Source organism: Camelina sativa, chromosome 9 (genome assembly GCF_030686135.1).
Source record: "Camelina sativa cultivar CO46 ecotype springtype chromosome 9, ASM3068613v1".
NCBI classification, from domain to species: Eukaryota; Viridiplantae; Streptophyta; class Magnoliopsida; order Brassicales; family Brassicaceae; genus Camelina; species Camelina sativa.
The window spans coordinates 23,899,283-23,922,849 of record NC_141888.1 but is presented as its reverse complement, the minus strand read 5'-3'; the positions used below and the strand labels follow the sequence as shown (position 1 = coordinate 23,922,849).

General features: G+C 39.9%; 2 protein-coding genes, 2 non-coding genes and 1 pseudogene across 4 annotated transcripts; 2 read left to right on the top strand and 3 right to left on the bottom strand.

Annotated features, from left to right (window-relative positions):
- The first annotated feature begins 3,737 nt into the window (after positions 1-3,737).
- LOC147938636 (small nucleolar RNA R71) lies at positions 3,738-3,844 on the top strand. Its single transcript, XR_015567611.1, has one exon. It is a non-coding gene; the product is annotated as a small nucleolar RNA R71 (small nucleolar RNA).
- A 1,481-nt stretch (positions 3,845-5,325) lies between these two features.
- On the bottom strand, positions 5,326-16,896 carry LOC104711221 (uncharacterized). The gene is made up of 3 exons (XM_087467443.1): positions 16,535-16,896; positions 7,735-10,640; positions 5,326-6,103 (listed from the first exon to the last, which is right to left on the bottom strand). The coding sequence occupies exon 2, from the start codon at positions 10,621-10,623 to the stop codon at positions 8,560-8,562; it is 2,064 nt and encodes a 687-aa protein (XP_087323569.1). The 5' UTR covers positions 10,624-10,640; positions 16,535-16,896; the 3' UTR covers positions 5,326-6,103; positions 7,735-8,559.
- Positions 9,968-10,074, top strand: LOC147938635 (small nucleolar RNA R71). Its single transcript, XR_015567534.1, has one exon. It is a non-coding gene; the product is annotated as a small nucleolar RNA R71 (small nucleolar RNA).
- On the bottom strand, positions 15,642-16,793 carry LOC147938634 (uncharacterized; annotated as a pseudogene).
- Positions 16,897-20,730: 3,834 nt separating the features above from the next.
- LOC147938633 (zinc finger BED domain-containing protein DAYSLEEPER-like) lies at positions 20,731-21,608 on the bottom strand. The gene is made up of 2 exons (XM_087467441.1): positions 21,051-21,608; positions 20,731-20,973 (listed from the first exon to the last, which is right to left on the bottom strand). Exons 1-2 carry the CDS (start codon positions 21,415-21,417, stop codon positions 20,921-20,923), a joined length of 420 nt encoding a protein of 139 aa, XP_087323567.1. The 5' UTR covers positions 21,418-21,608; the 3' UTR covers positions 20,731-20,920.
- Positions 21,609-23,567: the final 1,959 nt, after the last annotated feature.

Sequence of the window (23,567 nt, the reverse complement as noted above, 5' to 3'; positions counted from 1 at the left end):
ATGCATCTGCTCACAAACCTGGGCGACCAGAAGTTGTTCCTCAGGCATTGAGTCATCTATTGGAACATCATCTTCAATCCTCATCCTTGACAAGTGGTCTGCAACTCCATTTTCTATTCCTTTCTTGTCAACTATCTCCCTGTCAAACTCATGGAGAAGCAGGATCCATCTCAACAGTCTCGGTTTGGTATCCTTCTTCGAGTAGATGTGTCTCAGAGCGGCATGATCGGTATACACAATGACCTTCGAACCCACAAGATAACTCCTGAATTTCTCGAATGCAAACACAACTGCTAGGAGTTCCTTCTCTGTGGTAGCATACCTTCCCTGGGTCTCGTCCAAGGTGCGACTCGCGTAGTAGATGACATGAAGCTTCTTGTCAATACGCTGTCCCAGAACTGCTCCAACTGCGAAGTCTAAAGCATCACACATGATTTCAAAAGGATGATTCCAATTCGGAGCTTGCACTATGGGTGCTGAAACCAAGGCTTCCTTGATCTTGCTGAAGGTTTCCAAACATGCTGCATCAAATTCGAACTCAACCTCCTTGCACAACAACCTTGTCGAAGGTCTTGCAATTTTTGAGAAGTCCTTGATGAATCTCCTGTAAAACCTAGCATGTCCCAGAAAACTCCTGATGTCCTTCACTGTCTTAGGCGGTTGAAGCTGAACCATGACCTCAATCTTAGCCTTGTCAACCTCAATTCCTCTTTCAGAAATCTTGTGTCCCAGAACGATCCCTTCTTCAACCATGAAATGGCACTTCTCCCAGTTCAGCACCAGGTTCGTCTCCTCACATCGCGTCAATACCCTGCACAGATTCAACAAACAGGAGGAGAAAGTGGAACCGTATACAGAGAAGTCGTCCATAAACACTTCCACTGACTCCTCAATTAAATCCGAGAAAATTGAAGTCATGCACCTCTGAAAGGTGGCAGGAGCATTGCACAAACCAAATGGCATGCGTCTGTAGGCGAAAGTGCCATAAGGACAAGTAAATGTTGTCTTTTCCTGGTCATTTGGGTGGATAGGGATTTGGAAGAATCCACTATACCCATCAAGGAAACAATAATAGGGATGACTGGCTAGTCTTTCCAACATTTGATCAATGAAAGGAAGAGGGAAATGATCTTTCCTAGATACAGCATTCAACTTCCTATAATCAATGCACATCCTATGTCCTGTGATGGTCCTAGTTGGGATTAACTCATTTTTGTCGTTTTTGATCACAGTTATGCCTCCCTTTTTAGGTACACAGTGTACTGGAGATACCCAAGTACTATCAGAGATAGGATAGATAACTCCAACATCAAGTAGTTTCAGGATTTCTTTCTTAACTACCTCTTTCAGATTAGGATTCAATCTTCTTTGGGGTTCAATACTAGCATATGATTCATTTTCAAGATTGATCCTATGGGTGCAAAGACTAGGTGAAATTCCCTTGATGTCATCTAAAGAATAACCAATAGCCTTTCTATACTTTTTTAGCTCAGTTACTAGCATCCCCAATTCATCATCACTCAACCTAGCATTCACTATAACAGGATAAGTAGAATTGGTTCCCAGAAAGATGTACCTGAGCCCGGAAGGAAGAGTTTTGAGTTCTACCTTTGGAGCTTTCAGTTCTGACCAGTTGTCAGCACAGGAGTCTGGAACGATCGCGGTCGAGTGAGAGGGATGCGACTCGATCGAACGGGACAATGGTGTCTCGAGTCGGGTCTTGACGTCGGTCGAACGGCAGATATCACGTTCTGAACTCTCTGTCTCAACTGCACATACCTCCTCTACGTCAGATATCTGCTCGAATTCCTCTGACCCATCCGTTTCTTTGTGGGAATCTAGCAGATTCTTGTAACAAGTGGTCTCCCCATGCAGAAACCCTTCTTCTCCATCCTTGGTTAGAGCGGTTTTGAGATGATCTTCTTCAGCTAGTTCCTCCAACAACTCGTCAGCCAATTTATCCATCTCTTCAATGTAGCTAACTTGTCCTCCTATCGTTGGCTTCTTTAAGGTATCCTTGATGTCAAACTTCATAGTGAAGTCGTCGCCCAGATTGAGGTCAATCTTGCCATTCCTGACATCAATGATGGCTCCAGCAGTCGCTAGGAAGGGTCTTCCTAAAATCAGAGGATCTTTAGGTTCTTCATCCATCTCCAGAACCACGAAGTCGGTTTGTACTTCCACGTCTCTGATCCTGACATGTAAGTCATCTAAGATACCATGTGGAAGTCTCACTGATCTATCTGCCAGGATGAGGGAGATGTCGCATCCCTTAAACCTTGTGAAACCCAACCTCTTAGCCACAGAGAATGGCATCAGATTCACCGAAGCGCCAAGATCACATAAGCACCTCTCAAAAGACATAGGTCCAATGGAGCAGGGTAGAGTGAATGATCCAGGATCTTTGAGCTTCTTGGGTACAACCTTCTTCTGGATGATTGCACTGCACTCAAGACTTAGTACAACCATGCCTTGAAATTCTTTTGATCTCTCCATCACCAAGTCCTTGAGGAATTTCTGGTAGTGAGGAACAAGTGCGAATGCATCCAGCAATGGCATTCTCAACTCAATCTTCTTGACTTGCTTTTCGAACAAGGCTTTGTACTTCTCAGTAAGCTGCTTCTTAAACCTCACTGGAAAAGGTAGAGGAGGCTTGTACGGTGGAGGGATGAACCTCACAGGTCTGTCTTCATGAACAGCAGGCTCCTTAACAGCTTCAGGCTCAGATTGCTTCACTGGCTCGACCGGGTCTTTGACTGCTTCGTCTGGGTTCTCCGTCTGAGCGTCATCTTGACCAAAATCCTCCCCAGCTAATTCCTCACTGTCCTCAGTGACGTCTGGAACTCCTTGCCTGGGAGGCAATGTTTTCCCACTTCGCAGCGTGATGGCATTGGCGAACTCCTTGGGGTTCTGAACAGCTTTACCTGGGAATTGGCCAGGCTTTGGGGCAGAAGTAGAAGTCGATTGGCCCTCCATGTACCTTATCTTCGAATTCAGAGTTTCGAATTTGACGTTCAGATCATTGTAGGAACATTCCATCCTCTAACTAGGTCAGCGAACTTCTTTGCAGTATCCATGGAACCGCTAGCTTGGCCCTGAAGAATTTGTTGCATCATCTGCTTCATTTCTTGATCTGGGGTTGGTGTAGGCTGAACTGGTTGAGGGCGGAATCCTGGCGGTGGTCCTGAGGGAGCTTGGTAACCCTGCTGGAACTGTTGTTTTGGAACGAATCCTGGATTATAAGGCACAAAAGGTTTTTGTTGCCCTTGCTGTTGTTGTTGCGGCGGGTATACCTGATCTTGTGGATTAGCAACATTGGTACTTCGGTAAGACAAATTGGGGTTCGTCTTGTAGGGATTGTAACCTTTGTTGTATCCACCCTTATTCTGAACATAGCTGATCTCTTCACTCTGCTCACCCTCCCCATCTGGAACTTGGAAAGGGTCATCCTCAGAGAAGAAGTGGACGCTCCTCTGCTGGCTCAGCAAGATACGGTCAAGCTTCTCATTGACATTCTTGAGGTCCTTCTTGTACTTCTCTTCAGATCCAGGTCGCCGCGAAATGTGCGGTCATAATCCTCGTTGTAGTTGCCGTCGGACTGAGCAAGATTCTCCACCAGTTGCCAACCTTCATCGACGTCCTTGTTTAGGAAGTTACCGTTAGAAGTGGTATCAAACAGCATACGTATTTTGGGAAGAACACCACGGTAGAGAGTACTCAGTAATGACTCGTTGCTGAAACCATGGTGTGGGCACTGGCTGTGGTAACCCTTGAAACGCTCCCATGCATCACATAATGATTCTGAGCTCTTCTGAGTGAAGCTGGAAATCTCATTCCAAAGACGTGCTGTTCTGGAGTTGGAGAAAAACTTGGCCAAGAATGCTTTCTTGCAACCATCCCAGGTGGTGATGGATCCCTTGGGAAGGTTTTTCTCCCATTGATGAGCCTTTTCTCCTAGGGAGAAAGGGAAGAGGCGCAACTTGTAACCATCCTCACTCACGCCGTTGATCTTGGTGAGACCACAAAGACGGTAGAACTCGTCCAAGTGGTCGAGTGGATCCTCCATAGGCAACCTGTGAAACTTGTTTCCTTGGATCATGGTAATAAGACCACTTTTGATCTCGAAGTTGTTGTTCGGCACGGCGGGAGGGACGATTCCAGCACGTTGAGTGTGAGTGTTCGGTGCATCCCCAACACCAATGTTTCACGGTCCCTGATGGGGTTCATGCTGTTGTTCCATAGTGACGTGTACGAGATGATCAGTAGGTTGACGAGCTTGTCGTGGGTGTTGCAACCGATTGATTTCGTCGATCACAGGAAGGTTCCTGAGATGCAAAACAAAAAAGCAAACAACCAAAACAAGTCAGTACTCAGAATGATAAGTGTAACAGAACTTAATCTTGCAAAACTTGAAATTTCAAATGTAACAAAACGAATCCCAAATGGCAACGGCGCCAAATTGATACTAGGTTTTTTTGTGTGTCTATCCTAGCAGGTTCAATTAACCTTAAGTGTTGTAGTACTTAAGGTGTCAATCCAAATGGGATGTTGCTAGCAATCAAGATGCAATCAAGGAATCACAAGTCAAGCCAATTCAAGAAGAGTGTTTGTCTAACAATCCTAGAATGGTCAAAATGCAAAACGAAAATGAGTTACAGAACTAGAAACGAGATTGCATGACAAGAAGCGGAAATGAATAGAAACTTAAACGAGTCTAAACATGAACTACAAGAAAACGAGGAACGAAATAGTCTCGGGAATGTAATAAAAATCAGAAAGATAAAAGTCCTAAGGATGGGAGTAATTGATGTCGGTGGAGTATCCTAGTCTACTGAGTATTTAACATACCACAAGCAATCTATCCCTAAACAATGAACATCACAACTTAGCTAATCCAATCTCTTGGTAAAAGCTACTCAGACTCAACCACTTCCATACCTAGCTCTCGCTAGAGAAACGTGGTCGAGCAGGCATGACAAACAAGTTCATTTACGTCAACAAACATCCTAGACAACTAATCTCTTAGGCTAGGAACGTAAGTCTCTGGCACTAGTTGGTCAGACATTTCATCGAACACCTTTTGGGTGTGGAAATGTCTCGAACCTAGTTCCAATTGATCAGAGAGAAACTAGTAATTCTAACTTTAGTCCAGAAGGGAATCATACAAATCAAGCTTAAACACCCTACATCCTAAGATCCTCCACCTAATCTATCCCATCCTCAAGAACTAACGCACTACTCAGATCTGGAAATCATCATCAACAATATAAACTCAGAAAACATTGAAACAAGCATTCTTAGATAGGTAAAAATAAGATAAACAAGTTTGTAGAAGAAATCAAATGCAAATACTCAATGTATCAAAAGATATCTGGATACAAAGTCTGAGAACGGTTCTTGGTGGCTAGGGAAACTTTACAAAATAAAAACGAGATAAAAACTAAGATATCGTTGCAAAGACTTAACAAAACGTATTTATAGTAAAGACATAAAATCCCTAAAACTTAAAACGACAAGATGAAGAGTCGGTTTGGGAATCTCCTGAAGCGTGTAAGATGGAACGTCTTCCTGACATGTGCGAACGAGTGATGGCTCGAGTGAGTGATGGCGTTGGCTCGAGTAGCGCGACTCAAACGACATGACAGCGCGACTCGAACGGCATGACGGCGCGACTCGAACGGCACGACTCGAACGGCACGACAGCGCGACTCGAGCTGGATGTATACGCTTCCACTAAAACGATGATAACTTTTGAACTACAGCTCCGATTGGCTTGAAATAAACGGCATTAGAAAGATGACTCAATTCTCTACATCTTTGATGAAGACGTTAAAAGCTGAATCCCCCGACCGGTGGTTCGAAGGACGACTCGAACGGCGACTCGATCGGCACGACAGCGCGACTCGATCGGCATAACAACGCGACTCGATCGGATGTGTGACGATGGAATGATGGCGTGACCCAAGCACATGTGTGATGACGGAGTGACGGCGCGATCCAAGCGGATGTTTGATGATGGAATGATGGCGCGACCCAAGCGGATGTGTGATGATGGAATGATGGCGCGACTCGAGACAGCCTGGCTCCAAAGTCTCAAAAATACCTGAAATACTCCAAAATGCACGATGTATGTGAAGATAATGCAAGAACTACCTAAATATGAAAAGTGTACAAAAGAGAGTAGAAATTCATGCAAAACAATTAGTTATCCTAACTAGATGCGTGACAAAAACATGCTTAGCAGAGACAAAATATAGACATATCATTCATCTTCTAAATATTGGCAAAGACTTGCAATCCTATTGAACATCTCTTTCACATTCTTTAAAGTGTTTGGTGTGATCTTGCAAATGGAAAATAAATCAAGCTCAATTGGTTTAAGGGAAATGCTGTTTATAAAGTGGTTGAAAATGGTGTTTTTGGGTGGTTAACTCTCAAACAAAGAGGAATGCTAGACAGTCATGAAATCTATCTAAGACTGAGAATAATTTGGGCATACAAAGCTTAGCTCTTGATGTTCTACCCACCTTGAAGCTTTTCTACCCTTTTTCTCATCTTTCTTTCTTTCTTTTCAAACCCAAAAACTCAACTTTGATCTCTTAAACCCTTTTTTGTAACTTCAGGTCTTATTCTCTTTGTGTATCTCTAAGGCTGTTCTTTGCTTTAAACACTAGCTCCTTTTACTTCTTATTCTTTCCTTGCTATACTCCCAATCTTATTTGATTTCCCTCTACTCTTTTCTTTTTGATTCTAGGAGATTATAGCAAAAATTTCTATCCCTTTTCTTTGAGACTTAGAGCTTATAACTTAACTTAACCTTAGAGACTTTTCTTTTCTTTTCTTTTGACCAAGTTCATCTTTATTTCCCTTCTTATTCTCTCTTGTTCCCAAACTTGACCCCAAATCAACATTCTAGCCACCTATTTCTTTCAAAACCAGTCCTATTAGCTAGCATTAAAGATTCCAAGCCTAGCTAAAAACAAGAGCCAGTTCTTTGTCATTCTCAATACTCTCAAGATTTCACAACCTATAGCATTATCAAGAAAAGGCCTCACTCAACAAATCAATACAAGACTTGAAAGAAAAGGTTGGGGTTCAAAGGTATGGCAAGAGATTGGGTTAAACAAAATAGAGTGGCAAATTGAGATAGTTAACCCAAATGAAAGTTCCATGAGCTAGCATTCATAGTCCATATGCAAGATAATTTAAAGATCAAATTAAAGTCCAAATAATATAGAGATGCAACAATTATCAAGCAAGCTTTACACTAGAAGAAAATGCTTTCAAGTAACACAATGCTTTTAAGCCTAGATTCTTCATTTTTTTCCCAAAGATTAAACAAGCACCAATGAACTATAAATGAGGGCTGTGGGCTCAATCCTAAAACTCTACTTCTAACAAGGTAGCTTCATTATTATCCCAAATGCAAATGCAAATGCATACTAAATGCTTCTAGACTCAATCCTAAACACAAGAATGAATATGCAAAGCTACATGCATTTGTTTTTGGTTTTTGAAAATTTTCAAATTTTTTTTTGATTTTTCTCAAGACATAGATATTAACAATGCATCACACACAACATGAAAATAAAAATAGAACACAATGTTAGATGGTTAGTCCCTCCCCCAAACTTAATTCACACAGTCCCTGTGTGAGAAAATTCCAAGAGAAAGACTACAAAATAAAGAAAACAAGACTCAAATGATATATACAATGGAAAGTTAGGACCATACCTTGGCCCTAGTTGTGAACCTTAGGGAATGGAGTGATAGGAGAAGCTTTAGTTCTCCCTTGAGATTCTGTTGAATTGGTGGAAGGAGAGTGGAGGTTGATAGTAATGACACTTGAGAGAAGTTCATGAAGCTTATCCTTGTCATAATGATAGTTGGGATCTAGCTTGGCTTTGACACTTGCAAAAGGTGAAGAAGGACCTTTGTGCTTCACTTTGTACTCTATTGCTCCATCAACAAGTCCCAAGGGATGCAAACACAAAGTCATAGGAGAAGAAACAATGGTGGGAAGCTGGTTTTGTTTCTTCTTCCTCTTCTTCTTGTCAACAACTTTATTTGCTTGACCCAAATCCCCTTCTCTAGAATCTCCTTTGAGGTCATCAAATAAAGAGTCTAAATACTCACCATCCAAAATTTCCTCATCAAGCTTTGTAGTCTCTTTAATCCCCACTTTATCATTCAAGTCTCTATGGGCTTCCTTAGTTGCCTCTTCTTCACTAGTGATTGTTCCACAAAACATTGTAGGGGAAGGTTTGATAGGATAGGATGTATTGGGATCCACATGAAGAAGAGTTACTCTCTTATTTGGGAAATCAATGCTTGCCCCCACAGTGTTGAGAAAGGGAGTTCCTAGTATGAAAGGGAGCCTGTTGGTTTCTTTCATCTCAACTACCATGAAGTCTGTTGGAACTGTGCAATTACCAACCTTGAGTGGGTAGTTCTCAATCAAACCAAGTGGAGATTTTGAGGAGGCATCTCCAAACATGATGGAAGAAGAGGGCTGCTTCATATCTTTGATCCTAAGACTCTTTACCATCTAAAGAGAAATCACATTAACACTTGCTCCTGAATCACAAAAGGCATCATCAAGTTGTAAAGCACCAAGTGAGCAAGGTATAGTAAATCTGTCTGGATCTTCAAGCTTGGAAAGTGTTTTTGGACTTGGTTGTTGTTCACTTGGTGAATCAAAAATTCCCATGATTTCTTCCACTTCTCTCTGTTTGCTAGAATGGCTTTGATGAACTCTATATGGCTAGGAACTTGAGACAAGCTATCCACACAAGGCAAAGGTGCTCTAACTCTGTTCATATTAGCTTTGAAACTTGAGAGCACTTTCTTTTTTGCCTTTGTAAGAACCCTTTGTGGAAATGGAATTGGAGGACTATAAAGAGGAAGAGCAACACTTGGTTCATCTTTCTTTTCAACCTCCTTGGCAACTATCTCCTTACCTCTTGATCCTTTCTCAGATTTCTCAACTGTAGCAACCCCCAAACTCTCAAGAGCAGAACCATATAGGAGAGCAGAGATCTCTTCAATAGACCTTTCATTCTCATCAGCATGGCTATCAATTTTTGATATTTTGAAGCTCATACTAGTAACCCTGTTCACTTCTTCCTTGAAGATGACATTGCAAAACTCCTTTGGGTTTGGTTCTGATTTTCCCGGTAGAGAACCCATTTGTCTTGTTGACGAGGAAGAAGCTTGTCCCTGGACTTGTGTTTGCAACCTCTCAATCTTGGAATTTAACTCACCATATACATTCTCAACTTTGTTGTGCATGGCTTTCATTTGTGTGGCAAGTTCAATGGCACCTCTCCCTTGTCCTTCAAGGATTTGTCTAAGTAAAGCAGTTATGTCATCTGCTTGACCTTGAGGATGTAGTGCATTCATTTGCTGCTGTGGTTGGGAATAGCTTTGAGGTTTAGCCTGGTAATTCCCTTGAGACTTTGGTTGATAGGTGGGTTGAGAAGGAAAACCAGGTGCTTTTTGTGGTGGATAAGACTGATCTTGTGGGTTCTCCACATTGGTGCTGCGGTAAGAGAGGTTAGGGTGGTTGCGGTAATTGGGATTGAACTTGTTATACCCTTGTCCACCCACATAGTTGACCTCTTCTTGTCCCTCAACACAAGCTTCCATTCCCTCCTGATACCCTTGATAGACATCACTCTCTGTAACAAAGTGGACTGGCTTTTGAGTGGCAAGAAGCATCTTATCCATCTTGTCATTCAATGCTTTCATCTCTTTGCGGTGATGCTCATTCATATCAGAATGATCTCTTGTAGTTCGATCATAATCCTCCCCATAGTTGCCATCACTTTGAGCAAGATTCTCCACCAAAGTCATACCAACATCAACATCTTGGCCAAGAAAGATACCATTACTTGCTGTGTCAAGCAACATCCTTATCTTTGGTAGCACCCCTCTGTATAATGTGCTGAGAAGAGACTCCTTGGAGAAACCATGATGAGGACATTGCATATTATAGCCCTTGAATCTCTCCCATGATTCACAAAAACTCTCATTTCCCTTTTGAGCAAAGCTTGATATTTCATTCCTCAACCTTGCTGTTCTGGTAGTAGAGAAAAACTTGGAAAGGAAAGCTCTCTTGCATTGATCCCAAGAGGTTACTGATCCCACTGGTAGGTTCTTCTCCCAAGTCCTAGCTCTATCTCCAAGAGAAAACGGAAAGAGGTGGAGTTTGAATGCATCTTCAGAGATACCATTGATTTTTACTGTCCCACACATCATATCAAACTGATCCAAGTGGTCAAGAGGGTCTTCCATAGGCAAACCATGAAACTTTGAGCTCTGCACCATGTTGATAAGACTTGACTTGATCTCATAGTTATTGTTCTCAACAGCAGGTGCTCTAATTTCTTGGCGGTTCCCATGAATGTTTGGTTGATCAAAAGCTCCAATGACTCGTGGTTGTCTTGTAGGATGGAGAGGAGCTTGGTTTTCATTGTGCTGATCATTTCCATTATGACCAGCAGCAGGAGGAGGATTGTTCTCCATAGCTTGGCGGACTAAACGGCGGTTCTCTCTTTCAAGACGGGGAATGTCGTCAACAGGCTCAAATAAGTTGGCTTGGCCCTGACTTCTCAAGTTCATACACCTTGCAAAAGAGACTTCAAAACACCAATGCAAACCAAGTAAGTAACAATGTAAAAGAAATGAATAGGCTCAAGCAAAGTTGAAATCCTAATGTTCAAATTGAATGCAAATGGGCAACGGCGCCAAATTGATGTAGTACTTTTTGTATCAATTATTATCAATCCACAATTTGCATTAATCAACACACTAAGAATACACAAAGATGCTTAATCTATTCTTAAACAGGAAAATGTTCTTTTGTAACAATCTTAACTAACAAACTGATTAAAAGTAAGAAAACCGGACAATTCAAACAATGCAAACTCAAAGAAACAGAGCACAACTAGCAACAAACTGAAAATCAAGATTAAACAAGTGAACCTTAGGCAAGGTAATTGACTTGGGAGATAGCTAATCAATCCTAGATGTCTAAGCAACAATCAAGAACAATCCTATGGCTAAGAAAATTATGCAAATCAATCCATTTCCATGATAGAGATTCTATGCTAATCAAGTGATAATCAACAATTTCCAAAGGTAATTACAAGGCCAGCATGCATTAATATCAAGTCTAAATACCACTAAGCACCCTAATCATCAATTTCCATTGGCTAGGAATGCAAAGCTCTTGAATAGTTTGGTTCAGGAATTTCATCAAACACCTTGTGGGCATGGAAATCCTAATGTCTAGATTTAAGCTTGATCAAGGCTATCTAACATTATTAACACTAAACAAGACAGGAAACACATAAATAAAGCCCTAGATATCAAAGATCAATCATCTATCTCCCTAATCTACCTAGCCCAAAGCTCTAAGGATCTACTCACTCATCATCATGATCACACAAAGGAAAGGGTTTGATCTTTGTGAAATCATAATAAGAGATTGTAGATTAAGAGATTAGAAGAAGAAATTGCTATTAAAAACTTAGAAGTACTCAATCATTCAACAAACCAAGAGTAAACAAGCTTAAGAACCCTAAGTGGCTGCTAAAACAAAAGATAAGATAAGAGATAAGTCTCCTTAATAGGTTTAGAGTATTTATAGGAAGGAAGAAGAGAAGCTAGGTCAACCCAAAACAAACTGGGTCAACCCCGGGTCAAAAATAAAATAAGTTTGGTAATGGCTCCAGCGGCCATGGTTTGGCCGCTTGTCTTGGCCGCTGGTGCATCCGCTTGCCTCTTTGTGAACTCCATCAGCCATGGTTTGGCCGCTGGCGCATGGCCGCTGATGCATCCGCACTTCCTTTTATGAACTCCATCGGCCATTGTTTGGCCACTTGTGCATGGCCGCTGATGCATCCGCTTGCCTGCCTATAAGCTCCATCGGCCAGCTCTTGACCGCTGGTCCTTGGCCGCTGGTGTACTCGCTCTACGTACGTCCTCTTCACTCGGCCACCGTTTGGCCGCTGATCCTTGGCCGATGATGGGCATGTATGCTTCTTGATCCCTTGTCACTTCTCCAATTCCACTCCTCTATGCTTCTTTGCACCAAAACAAGTCCAAATGCTCCAAAAGTGTTGAGATTACTCCAAGAACCTGAGAGATAACACACTATATGCAAATGCTCCTAAAACAACCTAGAATGACATGATTATGCAACAAAATTATGCAAAAACAAGGCTTAAAACCCAACAAAAACACAAGATATCACTAATGTTGCTATGGGGACATCCTACGATCCAAATCCGTGGCTTCTCAACAGCGGTGCAACGCACCACATGACTTCCGCATGGGCTAATCTCTCTGTTCATGAGCCGTATAGTGGTGGTGAGGATGTCGTTGTTGCGAATGGTTCACCACTTCCCATCTCTCACACTGGTTTCACATTTCTCCCTGGTAACATACGTAATCTATGTTTAAATGACGTCTTATGTGTTCCTGATATCCACAGAAATTTAATTTTTGTTTATCATTTGTGCAACACTAATCAAGTATATGTGGAATTCTTTCCTGCCGCTTTTCAGGTGAAGGATCTCAGTACGCGGGTTCCGCTTCTACAAGGCAGAACTAGAGGAGAACTCTATGAATGGCCGGTCTCACCAACACAAGTCACGGCTTTATCAACCTCTACCACTTCGCGTGCCTCTCTACCCGTCTGGCATTATCGTTTAGGCCATCCGTCTATTTCTATTTTAAGCACCATGCTTTCTGCTTTTCCCTTCCCGTTTTGGGTTCTTCTCAAAAACAATTGTCTTGTTCAGATTGTTGTCTCAATAAAAGTCATAAACTCCCATTTTCACAAAACACAATTTGCTCTTCTCGACCACTTGAATATCTATACTCCAATGTTTGGACATCACCCGTTTTTTCCCATGACAACTACAAATACTACCTCTTAATTGTTGATCATTTCACCCGCTATACTTGGCTTTACCCACTCAAACGAAAGTCTGATGTCAAAGAGGTTTTTGTCACATTTACGTCACTTGTTGAAAATCGGTTTAATCATTAGATTGGTACCTTGTTCACGGACAACGGGGGTGAGTTCATTGCGTTGCGTGATTTCCTTGCAAGCCATGGCATATCTCATTTGACATCTCCACCACATACGCCAAAACATAATGGTATGGCCGAACGGAAACATCGACATGTCGTAGAAACTGGTCTCACGCTGCTCTCACAAGCTTTGGTTCCTCTCACCTATTAGCCTTATGCTTTCACCACCGCTGTCTACTTGATCAATCGGATGCTCACGCCAGTACTTGATCAGCAGTCTCCATTTTCCATGTTGTTTAAGACTGCACCGAATATGGCCAAACTAAAGATCTTTGGTTGTTTATGTTTCCCGTGGCTACGGCCGTATACCACTCACAAGCTTCAAAGCCGGTCTCAGCGCTGTGTGTTTCTCGGTTACTCGCTTACACAAAGCGCATATTTCTGTCTTCATATTCCTACTGGCCGAATATACACTTCGCGACATGTCCAGTTTGATGAAACCTGTTTTCCTTTTGCTGATCATGGGAAGTTATCTATTGCTTCTGCGAGTCCTTCATCGGTTGACATGCGACCTCTGGTATATGTTGTTCCTGTTCTTTCTCCATCGTCGCCGGCTTCTAGTGGAACCCTGTACTCAGTTCTTCACCAACAGCCTCCGTCTCCTTCGGTCTCTGTCTCGCCGCAGCCTCAGGTAAGTCCACTGAACTCTCAACCTTCTTCCTCTTCTCCCGTGACTGAGCCCACTGCTCCACCAAATGGGTCTACCAACCCGGCCCAACAAAATAATACGTCTAATAAGCCCACTGCTCCAGAACAGAATGAACCGCGACCTACGGTTCAGCCACGTCCACTCTCTTTAACCACCACCCCTACCAAGCTTCCTCACTCACAAACTCCAAATGCACCTCAACCCCAACGACCACAAAATCCTATCCCGGCTGATCCACCACAAAATGTCCACAAAATGAAAACACGAGCCAAAAACAATATCTCCAAACCAAAACAAAAGCTGAATCTTCATGTTGCAGGTCCTAATCCGTCAAGCGAGCCCCACACTGCTGCTCAGGCTCTCAAAGACAAACGGTGGTGCCCCTCTATGTCCGCTGAATACTATTCTCAAATGGCTAATCATTCTTGGGATTTGGTTCCTCCACACCCGACTCAAAATGTCATTGGCAATCGTTGGGTTTTAACCACCAAGTACATCCTAATGGTGAGTTAAACCGCTACAAGTCTCGCCTGGTTACGAAGGGTTTTCATCAACGCCAAGGGATTGATTATGCTGAGATGTTTAGTCCCGTGATCAAGTCAACAACGATCCGTTTGGTCTTGGATAATGCGGTTGCTCACTCTTGGCAAATCAAGCAACTAGACGTCAATAATGCCTTCTTACAAGGTGACCTCACGGAGGAGGTTTATATGGCTCAACCAGAAGGTTTTGTTGATCCTGACAAGCCGGACTACCTTTGTCGTCTCCGTAAGCCAATCTATGGTCTAAAGCAAGCTCCCCGTGCCTGGTACTTGTCTCTCAAGACTCATCTTCTTCAAACTGGTTTCACTAATTCTCATGCCGATACGTCTTTGTTTGTTAAGAAATGTGGATCCTCGTTTGTGTATGTGCTTGTGTATGTTGATGATATTCTCGTCACCGGTAGTAACTCCGTCCTCGTTGCTTAGACGCTTGCTTCCTTTGCTGATCGCTTCTCTATCAAAGATCCCACTGATCTCACATATTTTCTAGGCATTGAGGCTACGCGAACCAAAGCAAGACTTCATTTGATGCAATGCAAGTATATTATCGATCTTTTGGCAAAGAACAACATGCACAATGCAAAACCGGTCGCCACACCGTTAGCTACCTCTTGGCGGTACTACTCTCGGGGATCCTACTCAGTATCGGTCCGTTGTCAGCAGCCTTCAATATCTCTCCTTTACTCGACCCGATATCTCCTACGCCGTCAACCGTCTCTCCCAGTTTATGCATGCGCCGACCACAGATCATTGGCAAGCCGCTAAACGGGTACTTCGTTATCTTGTTGGCACCCAAACACATGGTATTTTTCTATGTGCACCGTCTCCTATGGCTCTCAATGCTTTTTCTGATGCTGACTGGGTTGGTGATGTCGATGACTATGTCTCGACTAATGCTTATGTAATATATCTTGGTCACAATCCAATCTCATGGAGCTCTAAGAAGCAACGGGGTGTTACTCGCTCATCCACAGAAGCGGAATACCGGGCTGTAGCCAACACCGCTTCTGAGCTCCGGTGGCTCTGTTCTCTTCTCACCGAACTTGGTGCTACACTTCGTTCTCCTCCGGTCATATACTGCGACAACATTGGCGTCACTGACCTCTGTGCTAATCCCGTTTTTCACTCTAGGATGAAGCATATAGCACTTGATTATCACTTCACATTGGATCACATTCAAAATGGCATGCTCCGTGTTCTTCATGTCTCGACGAAAGACCAGCTCGCTGATGCTCTTACAAAGCATCTTCCTCGTCAGCAATTTATCACTGCTTGTTCCAAAATTGGTGTCACAAGAGTTCCTCCATCTTGCGGGGGTGTATAGGAGTAGATATATATAAGGGTCTCAATGTAATTAATCATCTCTAGGTTTTACCTAATCTCTCTGTATAAATATGTGTAATCATTCTCATTATCAATATACAATCATCCATTCCTTATAGTCACCCCCCAGCCTATTACTACCACCCTCTAAGATTTCTAGTTAGGTGCAGTTAGTCAATGCACCAAAAAACTCAAGATCTCCAAAAGAGCCACTTCCTAAAGAATTGCTATGAAGTGAAAGTAATTTTAAATTCCTTAATTTTCCAAAGCTAGGAGGAATACTTCCTGTGAGATTGCTAAACTCCATTCCCAATTTTTTGAAGATTCGAGATATTGGAAAGTGTAGTTGGAATGGCTCCTGTGAAATAATTCCTTTCCATAAATAGTCGTTGAAGGTTTGGTAGCAAATTACCAAAATCAGGCCTTAAACTACCTGAGAAACTATTTCTAAAGATGTATAAAATATGAAGTGAGGACAAGTTGTAGACAGGGGGAGGAAAAACACCTAAGAAATTGTTATCTGATAAGTCGAGATACACCATTCGATTCAATCTAACTATATTATCCGGAACTCTTCCTTTTATATTGTTACCTCCAAAGCCAAGTTCTCTAAGGCATGTTAAGTTTCCTAGAGAATCAGGGAGCTTTCCTTTTAGGTTGTTTCCATAAAGATCTAAAGTAACGAGCTTCGTCATTGACCATAGCTTTGAAGGAACACCTCCTCCAAGAAAATTTGAGCTAAACTGAAGCTCCAACAATCTAGAACAGTTGGACAAACTGGCTGGAATCTCTCCCTCAATAAAATTAAAGTTCATATCCAAGTGTTCAAGTCTAAACAAGTTTCCCACCTCTTCAGGGATGGTACCACCAAAAGAGTTACGAGAGATATTAAGTGATATGAGAAACGAAAGATTACCAATAGATGGTGATATCACCCCGCCCAATTGTTATCCTGAGAGGTGCAATTGAGTAACTCTCTTATGTTTGCGGCCGCATGTAACCCCCTTCCAGTTGCACACATGGAGTGAGTTATTCCATGAGGACAAGACATCTCTCTTGCCTTGAGAAACTTGAGACTTGAACTCCAACAACGCTTGCCTATCAGATACGTCGGTAAAACTATATGCGTCAAGTAACGTGAGAACATTGAAAGAAAGTAAAAGAAACAGTCTCATGCTTCTCAAAGAGTTTTTTATTTTATTTTTATTTTTGATAAAGTAGATATTATTTAGTTAAAATGCTTTTGGTGCTTCTCATAATATGCATGATAGTGAATATATAAAGGACGAAGCAAATGTAAAATGCCTTTAAATGCGAGATTTTTCCAAAATGGAATGGATTCTTGCCGTGTAGACTCATGCCCATCTAAGTCAAGAAGTCAACTGAAGCATCTTGTCAATGTTATCAAGTCACTACACATCACATGACAAGAGTAACCAATGAGTAATACACACACATCTTGTCGACTATATTAAGAAATCGACCAACTGACAAGAAAGTTTCGTGTGTTATCACTTCCAAAAAAAAAAAGATTTTTGCAATAAACATTGTAAATTTTCAACGAGTAATCATAGTTTCTTTGGGCGTCAACGTTGACGTTGACTCACAATTTTGAGGTTCCTGGAGACGAAGCTCATACGTTGCATCAGAGGATAACACGAATCAGGAAGGAAAAGAAAGAGAGAGAATTCAACGTGTTTTAATCGAAGAATTGTTGAAACTTGAAAAACACAACCATTTCGAAAGATTCTCATTTTTTGAATGAAGAAAAAGGTTGAGAGGCCTGAGCTGGCAATTCCGAACTGTGTACTGTTTTGTTCTTTATAAAACGGCAAGTAATGTTCAAAGACTATAGAAACTGTTATTTCAAATGGTTGTTCTTCACCATATTTCAAATGAACAACTGTTAACAAGATTACAATATGAGAGCTCTGAATGGACATCATTGCTAGCGCAAGCTGTCAATGGTTTTACATAAATTACAATACTTGATGTCTTTCAAGGATTCACATTTTGTCATAAAACTCTTCATTGCTCCACGTTTTTGCAGGTTGAGAACTTTCATTACAACAATCTTGTTTTCTGTCAGGAGCAATGCCTTAAACACAGTACCAAAACTGCATGACCCAACCATATTGCTAGAAGAGAAACCATCTGTCGTATTTTGGAGATCTTCATAAGTTATCTTCCATCCAACGTAGAAAGATTTATTTTATTGATACGCCTGATTTGCTTTGAACTAAGTTTATTTTATCTATTTCCTTATTTTTTTTTCTTATGTATTGCTTAATTATATTTTCCTTTCGTCAACCTTGAATTTTGTCTCTATCTTTCTTTTTTTTTTTTTTTTTGTCAAAGGTCTCTATCTTTCCGTTACTAATCAGAATCATAAAATTGATACATGGTGTTGATCAAATGTGAGTAATTAATTGTAAGGGAAATATTAAATCACATCATGGACCGAATAACTAGAATATTTTTGTAGAAACTGATAGGGTAGCGTTCTTTGAGTTCAAGTCTCAAGTTTCGCAAGGCAAAAGATATGCCTTGTCCTCATGGAACCACTCATTCCCTCTTTGTAATTGGATTGGGGTTACATGTAATTTTTTGTTTCTTTTACTTTCTTTCAGTCTCATATTTTGTGTCTTTTTGTTTTTATGGCTTTTTTTTCTTAAAAACTTGTTGTGCTTCTAAAAAATTTGCAGGAAACTAAGGATGAAGTTATCGCGAACTTAAAATTGGCTCAAAACTACATAGAATGTCTGACTTCTCCAGAAATGACATGGATATTAATTTGCCGTCTAAGTCAAGTTATCTACTGTGTAAAGTGACGAAAACATTTCACTAGTTGTCTTTACGACGTATCAATTGGTTTATGAAGAGATCCACTAATCGACGACAGGTTTCGTGTGTTATCATAATATCATTGCAAGAATAGTTACTTGTGACAAAATTCAAAGAGAAAAATGTATATAATCAAAGTTATCGTCAACGTTGACGTTTACTCACTGTTTGATTTCTCCTGAGACATACGACAGCACTAATCTTATCTGTTCTCTATCAGTTTTGTTTACTACAATTTCGAGGAATCTTTCGCAAAAACGTAAATAAGGTTTGAAGAACGTAACTGAATGAGAGACGTTGAGGGATGAGTTTGTAGTAACGAACTGTGTGGTGTTTTACTGTTAACAAAACGGCAAATAGTCTTCAACGACTATAGGCACAAGAAATTTAGCCATGCAGTTTTTACTAGGTCTGATTGGTAAAAGTTTAAAAAAATACTTTTTACATAGTAACATTATTTGTTTCATCAAGTTTTTCAAGTTGTATGGTTTCGCACGTAAACCTCATCACAAAACCACATCGTTTACATTATTACATATAATAGATTTTTTTTGTAACGTAAGTTTCTGAAGTATTTGGATGAAGGATAATATAACTTTCTTTCTGTAGCAGAACAAATTAACGCTACAAATTACAAAAAAAAAAAAAAAACGAAAAAACTACTTTATGTACAACACTTTTAAAGTATAAACAAAAGCTTTAGAAACCAAAAAATAAAATTCATGCGACAATAATATCCAAAAATTTGATTGTACAGTCAGGTCAGAACTGTGTATGCAGTATGCCAGTATGCTTCTTTTTCTTTTCACAGTTGTTATGCCAATGCAGACAACTCGAGGAATCCAGATACACAACAAAGCTCGTGTTAGCTAGAACTTTGATTATACTTTTTTTCTTTGAACTTTGATACTGATACACAACAGCAATGGATAAACCACACAGCTATAACGTCATTTTCATTATTATCCCCAAAAAACATGTAAAGCTTGTAACACAAGTATACAATCTTGTCTGGAAACAAAACAGATCATAAACAGAGTAAAAAATAAACCACAAATTATGAAACGACAACATGATGTTATAGAGACCTCAATATAAAATTTTAAGTGTGTTGCAAAAGTTTGTAGAGTTAAACATGAACACTTCAATGTCTGGCCGTTCTTCTGGTATATTTGCTGATATAATAGTCTGTGATGGCTGGCATTCGATTCTGGTATGAAAACATAATGCTGTTTTTATCGTGCTTTCTTATGTTTGCGATGCCCCCTTTTATGATTTAATAGGAATTCTGTGTTGATATTGGTTTTGTTGCTTCTTTAATGCACGTAGACATTTGTGGAGTTCATCAAAGTCAATTAGTTTCGACAGTTATGGAGTTCATAAAGACTGTCATTGTGAAGAACAACGAGAATTGAGTTACGTTTGCTTTATTACACAATGCAATCACCAACACATTGTCCTTTAAAAAAACATGGAAGTTTGTAATGCATGTTGAAGTACATCAGCCTCATAACATTAGACATCACCATGGCAAAAGAAACGCATTACGAAAGAATCAGAACTTTCAATTACGAAAACTGAGAAAATTCAAATAAAACTGGGAACGATACTGTATAAAAAAACCATTGTTTGCAAATAACACAACTGTCTGCAAATAACACAAGCAATATTCTGCAAGCATAAATATGTTTTATATAGAAAAAGACCGCGAATTATGAAGGACGATACTATATAGCCTTCAAAGTGGTTTGTAAAATTTGTAGACAGAACCATAAACACTTCAATGTCTGGCAGTTCTTGTAGCTTTAAAGAACGACCTCTCTCTGACTGAGATCAACTCCTTTGCGGCTTCATTCACTGCCAACCGGTTCGTTGGAGATTCTGCACAACACCTAAGTCTCACCTCGAAAAACAATGTCAAGCATTCAACAATACGAAAACCGACTCTGAAACCAATGTGAAGAATCGATTTTTCTGCAATGTCCAGTACTCTTTCTAGCTATAACTGTCAGATGGGCTGTCTATTATCCAATGGGTGTGTCCATATAGGCGTTTCTGTTGATGTGCTGTGTTTGGACGGTCTACAATGGACAGTGGTCCATTTGGACAATGGTCCAAAATATGTCAAGTCCATTTGGACATGCCCATTGGACAACCTTTTTATTTTTGAGGTTTCTTTTATTTTGTATGCTGTTTAAAACTTTTCTACTAAACCAAACATGTTTACTTTTATAAAATCTGACTTATTTTATAAACCAAACGTGTCTATTTTGCAAGTAGTCTTTCGATTAGTTGTATAAAACCAAAGTGTTTATTTTTATAAAATCTTATTTATTTTATAAAATAGACATGTCATAATCTCAAAGTCATAATCTCATAACTCAAAAGCCAAAGTCATAATCTCATAACTCAAAAACCAAAGTCATAATCTCATAACTCAAAAACCAAAGTCATAAACTTAGACAGCAACAATATTCCCTTCCTCTTCAACAAACTTGAACTCTTCATCACCTACAACATTCAAATCGATAAAGTTAAAAATTCATTACCAATATAGTTCAAATGCAAATAAAAAGTAGAATTCTTACCAATATCTTGAAATCCTCTAAACCAGTTTCTTGCACAGATTAATGCTTGAACATTAGTTGGTAAAAGACAACTCCTATATTTATTAAGAACACGGCTGCCAATACTAAAAGATGATTCCGATGCAACCGTTGTGATAGGAATACTCAAGACATCACATGCCATCAATACAAGCTCTTTAAATCTATTTGCATTGTCTTTCCAATAACCAATCAGATTCAAACTCTTAAATGAGACCATATCTAACACCTCCTCGTCTAAATAGGTGTCTAAAGGGGATTTACCATTACCACCGGTCTTTTGAGAAATGTAAGAATAAAATCCCTGAAATAATGCACAACAAACAAGTAACGTCCAGCAAACAAACATAGATAAAATAGAGAGTTTATTTACATCATATCCATAAGGAACACTCTTTCTTGGAACTTGTGAACTGGTTGTGGTAACGTTGCTTGTGCTTTTTTTGATAAGCTGTAAGAAGCTTCACCATTTTGCTGCGGACATGGGCCAACTTTGACTTACTGGTTGAAGGATCCAAAGTGTTGTAACAATATTCCAGAATGGAAACTTTAATCTTGGATCAAGAATTGCAGCAACTGCAAGTATGTCACTGAATTCTTCCCAATACTTGTCAAAATTCTCATTCATATCCTCCACCATTTGACAAATAATCTCATCACTTGAATCTTTATGATCTCTCAACCAACATTTAATTGCCCACACTTGCATAAAATACAAGTTTGCTGTTGGGTAAGATGAACCAGAAATCATTTTTGTAATTTCAGCAAAACGTTTCAGAAGATCACAAATTGATTCTGCTCTTTCTCACTCCACATCAGATGGGAAATTCTTATAATTCTTATCTACCTCTGCTAGGTTTCTTAATACATCCTTCAACTGAATAGGTCTAGAAAGCATTAGGAATGTAGAGTTCCAACAAGTGGAAATGTCTAAAACCAAACCTGCTTCAACTTGAATTCCAACTGTTTCCATACAGTTTTGAAACAAATCAATCCTAGACTGAGATCCCTTGACATACTTAATACTATCTCTGATGTTACCCAAAGTTCCACTAAGCACATCCAAACCATCTTTCACAATCAAATTTAAGATGTGCGCTGAACATCTTACATGAAAAAATTCTCCATTGCAAACCAAATCTTTTTGTAGCTTTCTCTTCAAAATACCTTGCATAGTATCATTTGCAGAAGCATTATCTACTGTTAGAGTAAACACCTTCTTCTCTATTTCCCAATCTTTCAATAACTCAGTAAGCTTCATTGCTATAGCTACACAATATGAGGAGGCGGAAAATCACAGAAATATAGTATCTTGGTTTTCAAAACCCAATCTACATCTATATAGTGAGCTGTTAAGCAAATGTAACCCTCTATTGTTATAGCTCTCCACAAATCCGTTGTCAAACAAATCCTACCCGAGATTTTACTTAAAACTGTCTTAAGCTTACTTTTCTCCATCTCAAAAATCTTGAAACAATCTGATGCTGCAGTATTTCTACTCCAAAACTCTATAGAAGGATTAGCATAAGTAAAAGCCTCCCTAATCTTTTCATATTCAACAAACGAATATGGGAGATTATGCTGAATTAAAGCCACTGCATTTTTTTCTCTAAAGACAACAATATCCAGCTTCCTATTAATGCTAGGTGTACTCCCAGGAGTCTTTGAACAAGATCGCATATGGCGATTCATGGTGTTAGTACCATTTCGACTTAGATTCAAAGAATAATTCCTCTTATAATGTTTGCATGTAACATCATATTTACCAACCTTAGGTCCATCAACATATTTCTTTCCTAGTGTGAAGTTCTTCCAACATCTAGCATGACGTCTACGGTCTCATTCTCACTAAGAGTTGCTAGCGGCATATCTTCATCTTCAAGACACAAGTTGTCTTCATCAGCCAAGTGTTCTTCATCAGCCAAGTTGTATTCATCAACCAAGTTTTGAGTATCCAAATCCATTATCCTAACCTGAGAGTAGCAAAAAAAACCAATATACTTGAGACGATCCTTCTCGTAAAGAATTAATTTAGTCCAACTCAATGCTCAATTATTAAAGTATAGAACAATACCATATCTACAAGCAAACGGAAAAGCCCTTGACTCCTTGCTCTTTCAGCAAAATTCTGGAACCATACGAGATGTTCTTCAACTCTTGTACTTGGTTGAATCAATATGAAACGCAAGGAATATCATAAGAAACTCTTCACTTATCAAAATGATAACCATGTACGAGAAAAACCCACTATTCAGAGAAAATAAGATCATGCTATAGAACACTAAACATGACAGTATAGCACCAAGATCACAATCAGCCTAAGGTTAACATACGTCCGTGACATATAATGATATAAACTTCAAATAAGTAGAAAATCCCACTCTCATTAGACAAACCCAGCATAAACAACACTAAACCCAACAAGACGACGAGAATAAACACTGCACTTATGAATTTTAACTTAAGCAAAATATCATAGTGTATACACAAGAATCGTCA

Excerpts from the sequence above, each read along its gene's own strand:
- LOC104711221 (XM_087467443.1), bottom strand. The coding sequence starts at position 10,623 with ATGAACTTGAGAAGTCAGGGCCAAGCCAACTTATTTGAGCCTGTTGAC.
- LOC147938633 (XM_087467441.1), bottom strand. The coding sequence starts at position 21,417 with ATGTTTGTTTGCTGGACGTTACTTGTTTGTTGTGCATTATTTCAGGGA. Across the intron at positions 20,974-21,050 it reads TAGAGGATTTCAAGATATTG|GTGATGAAGAGTTCAAGTTT; the intron begins GTAAGAATTCTA and ends TGAATGTTGTAG.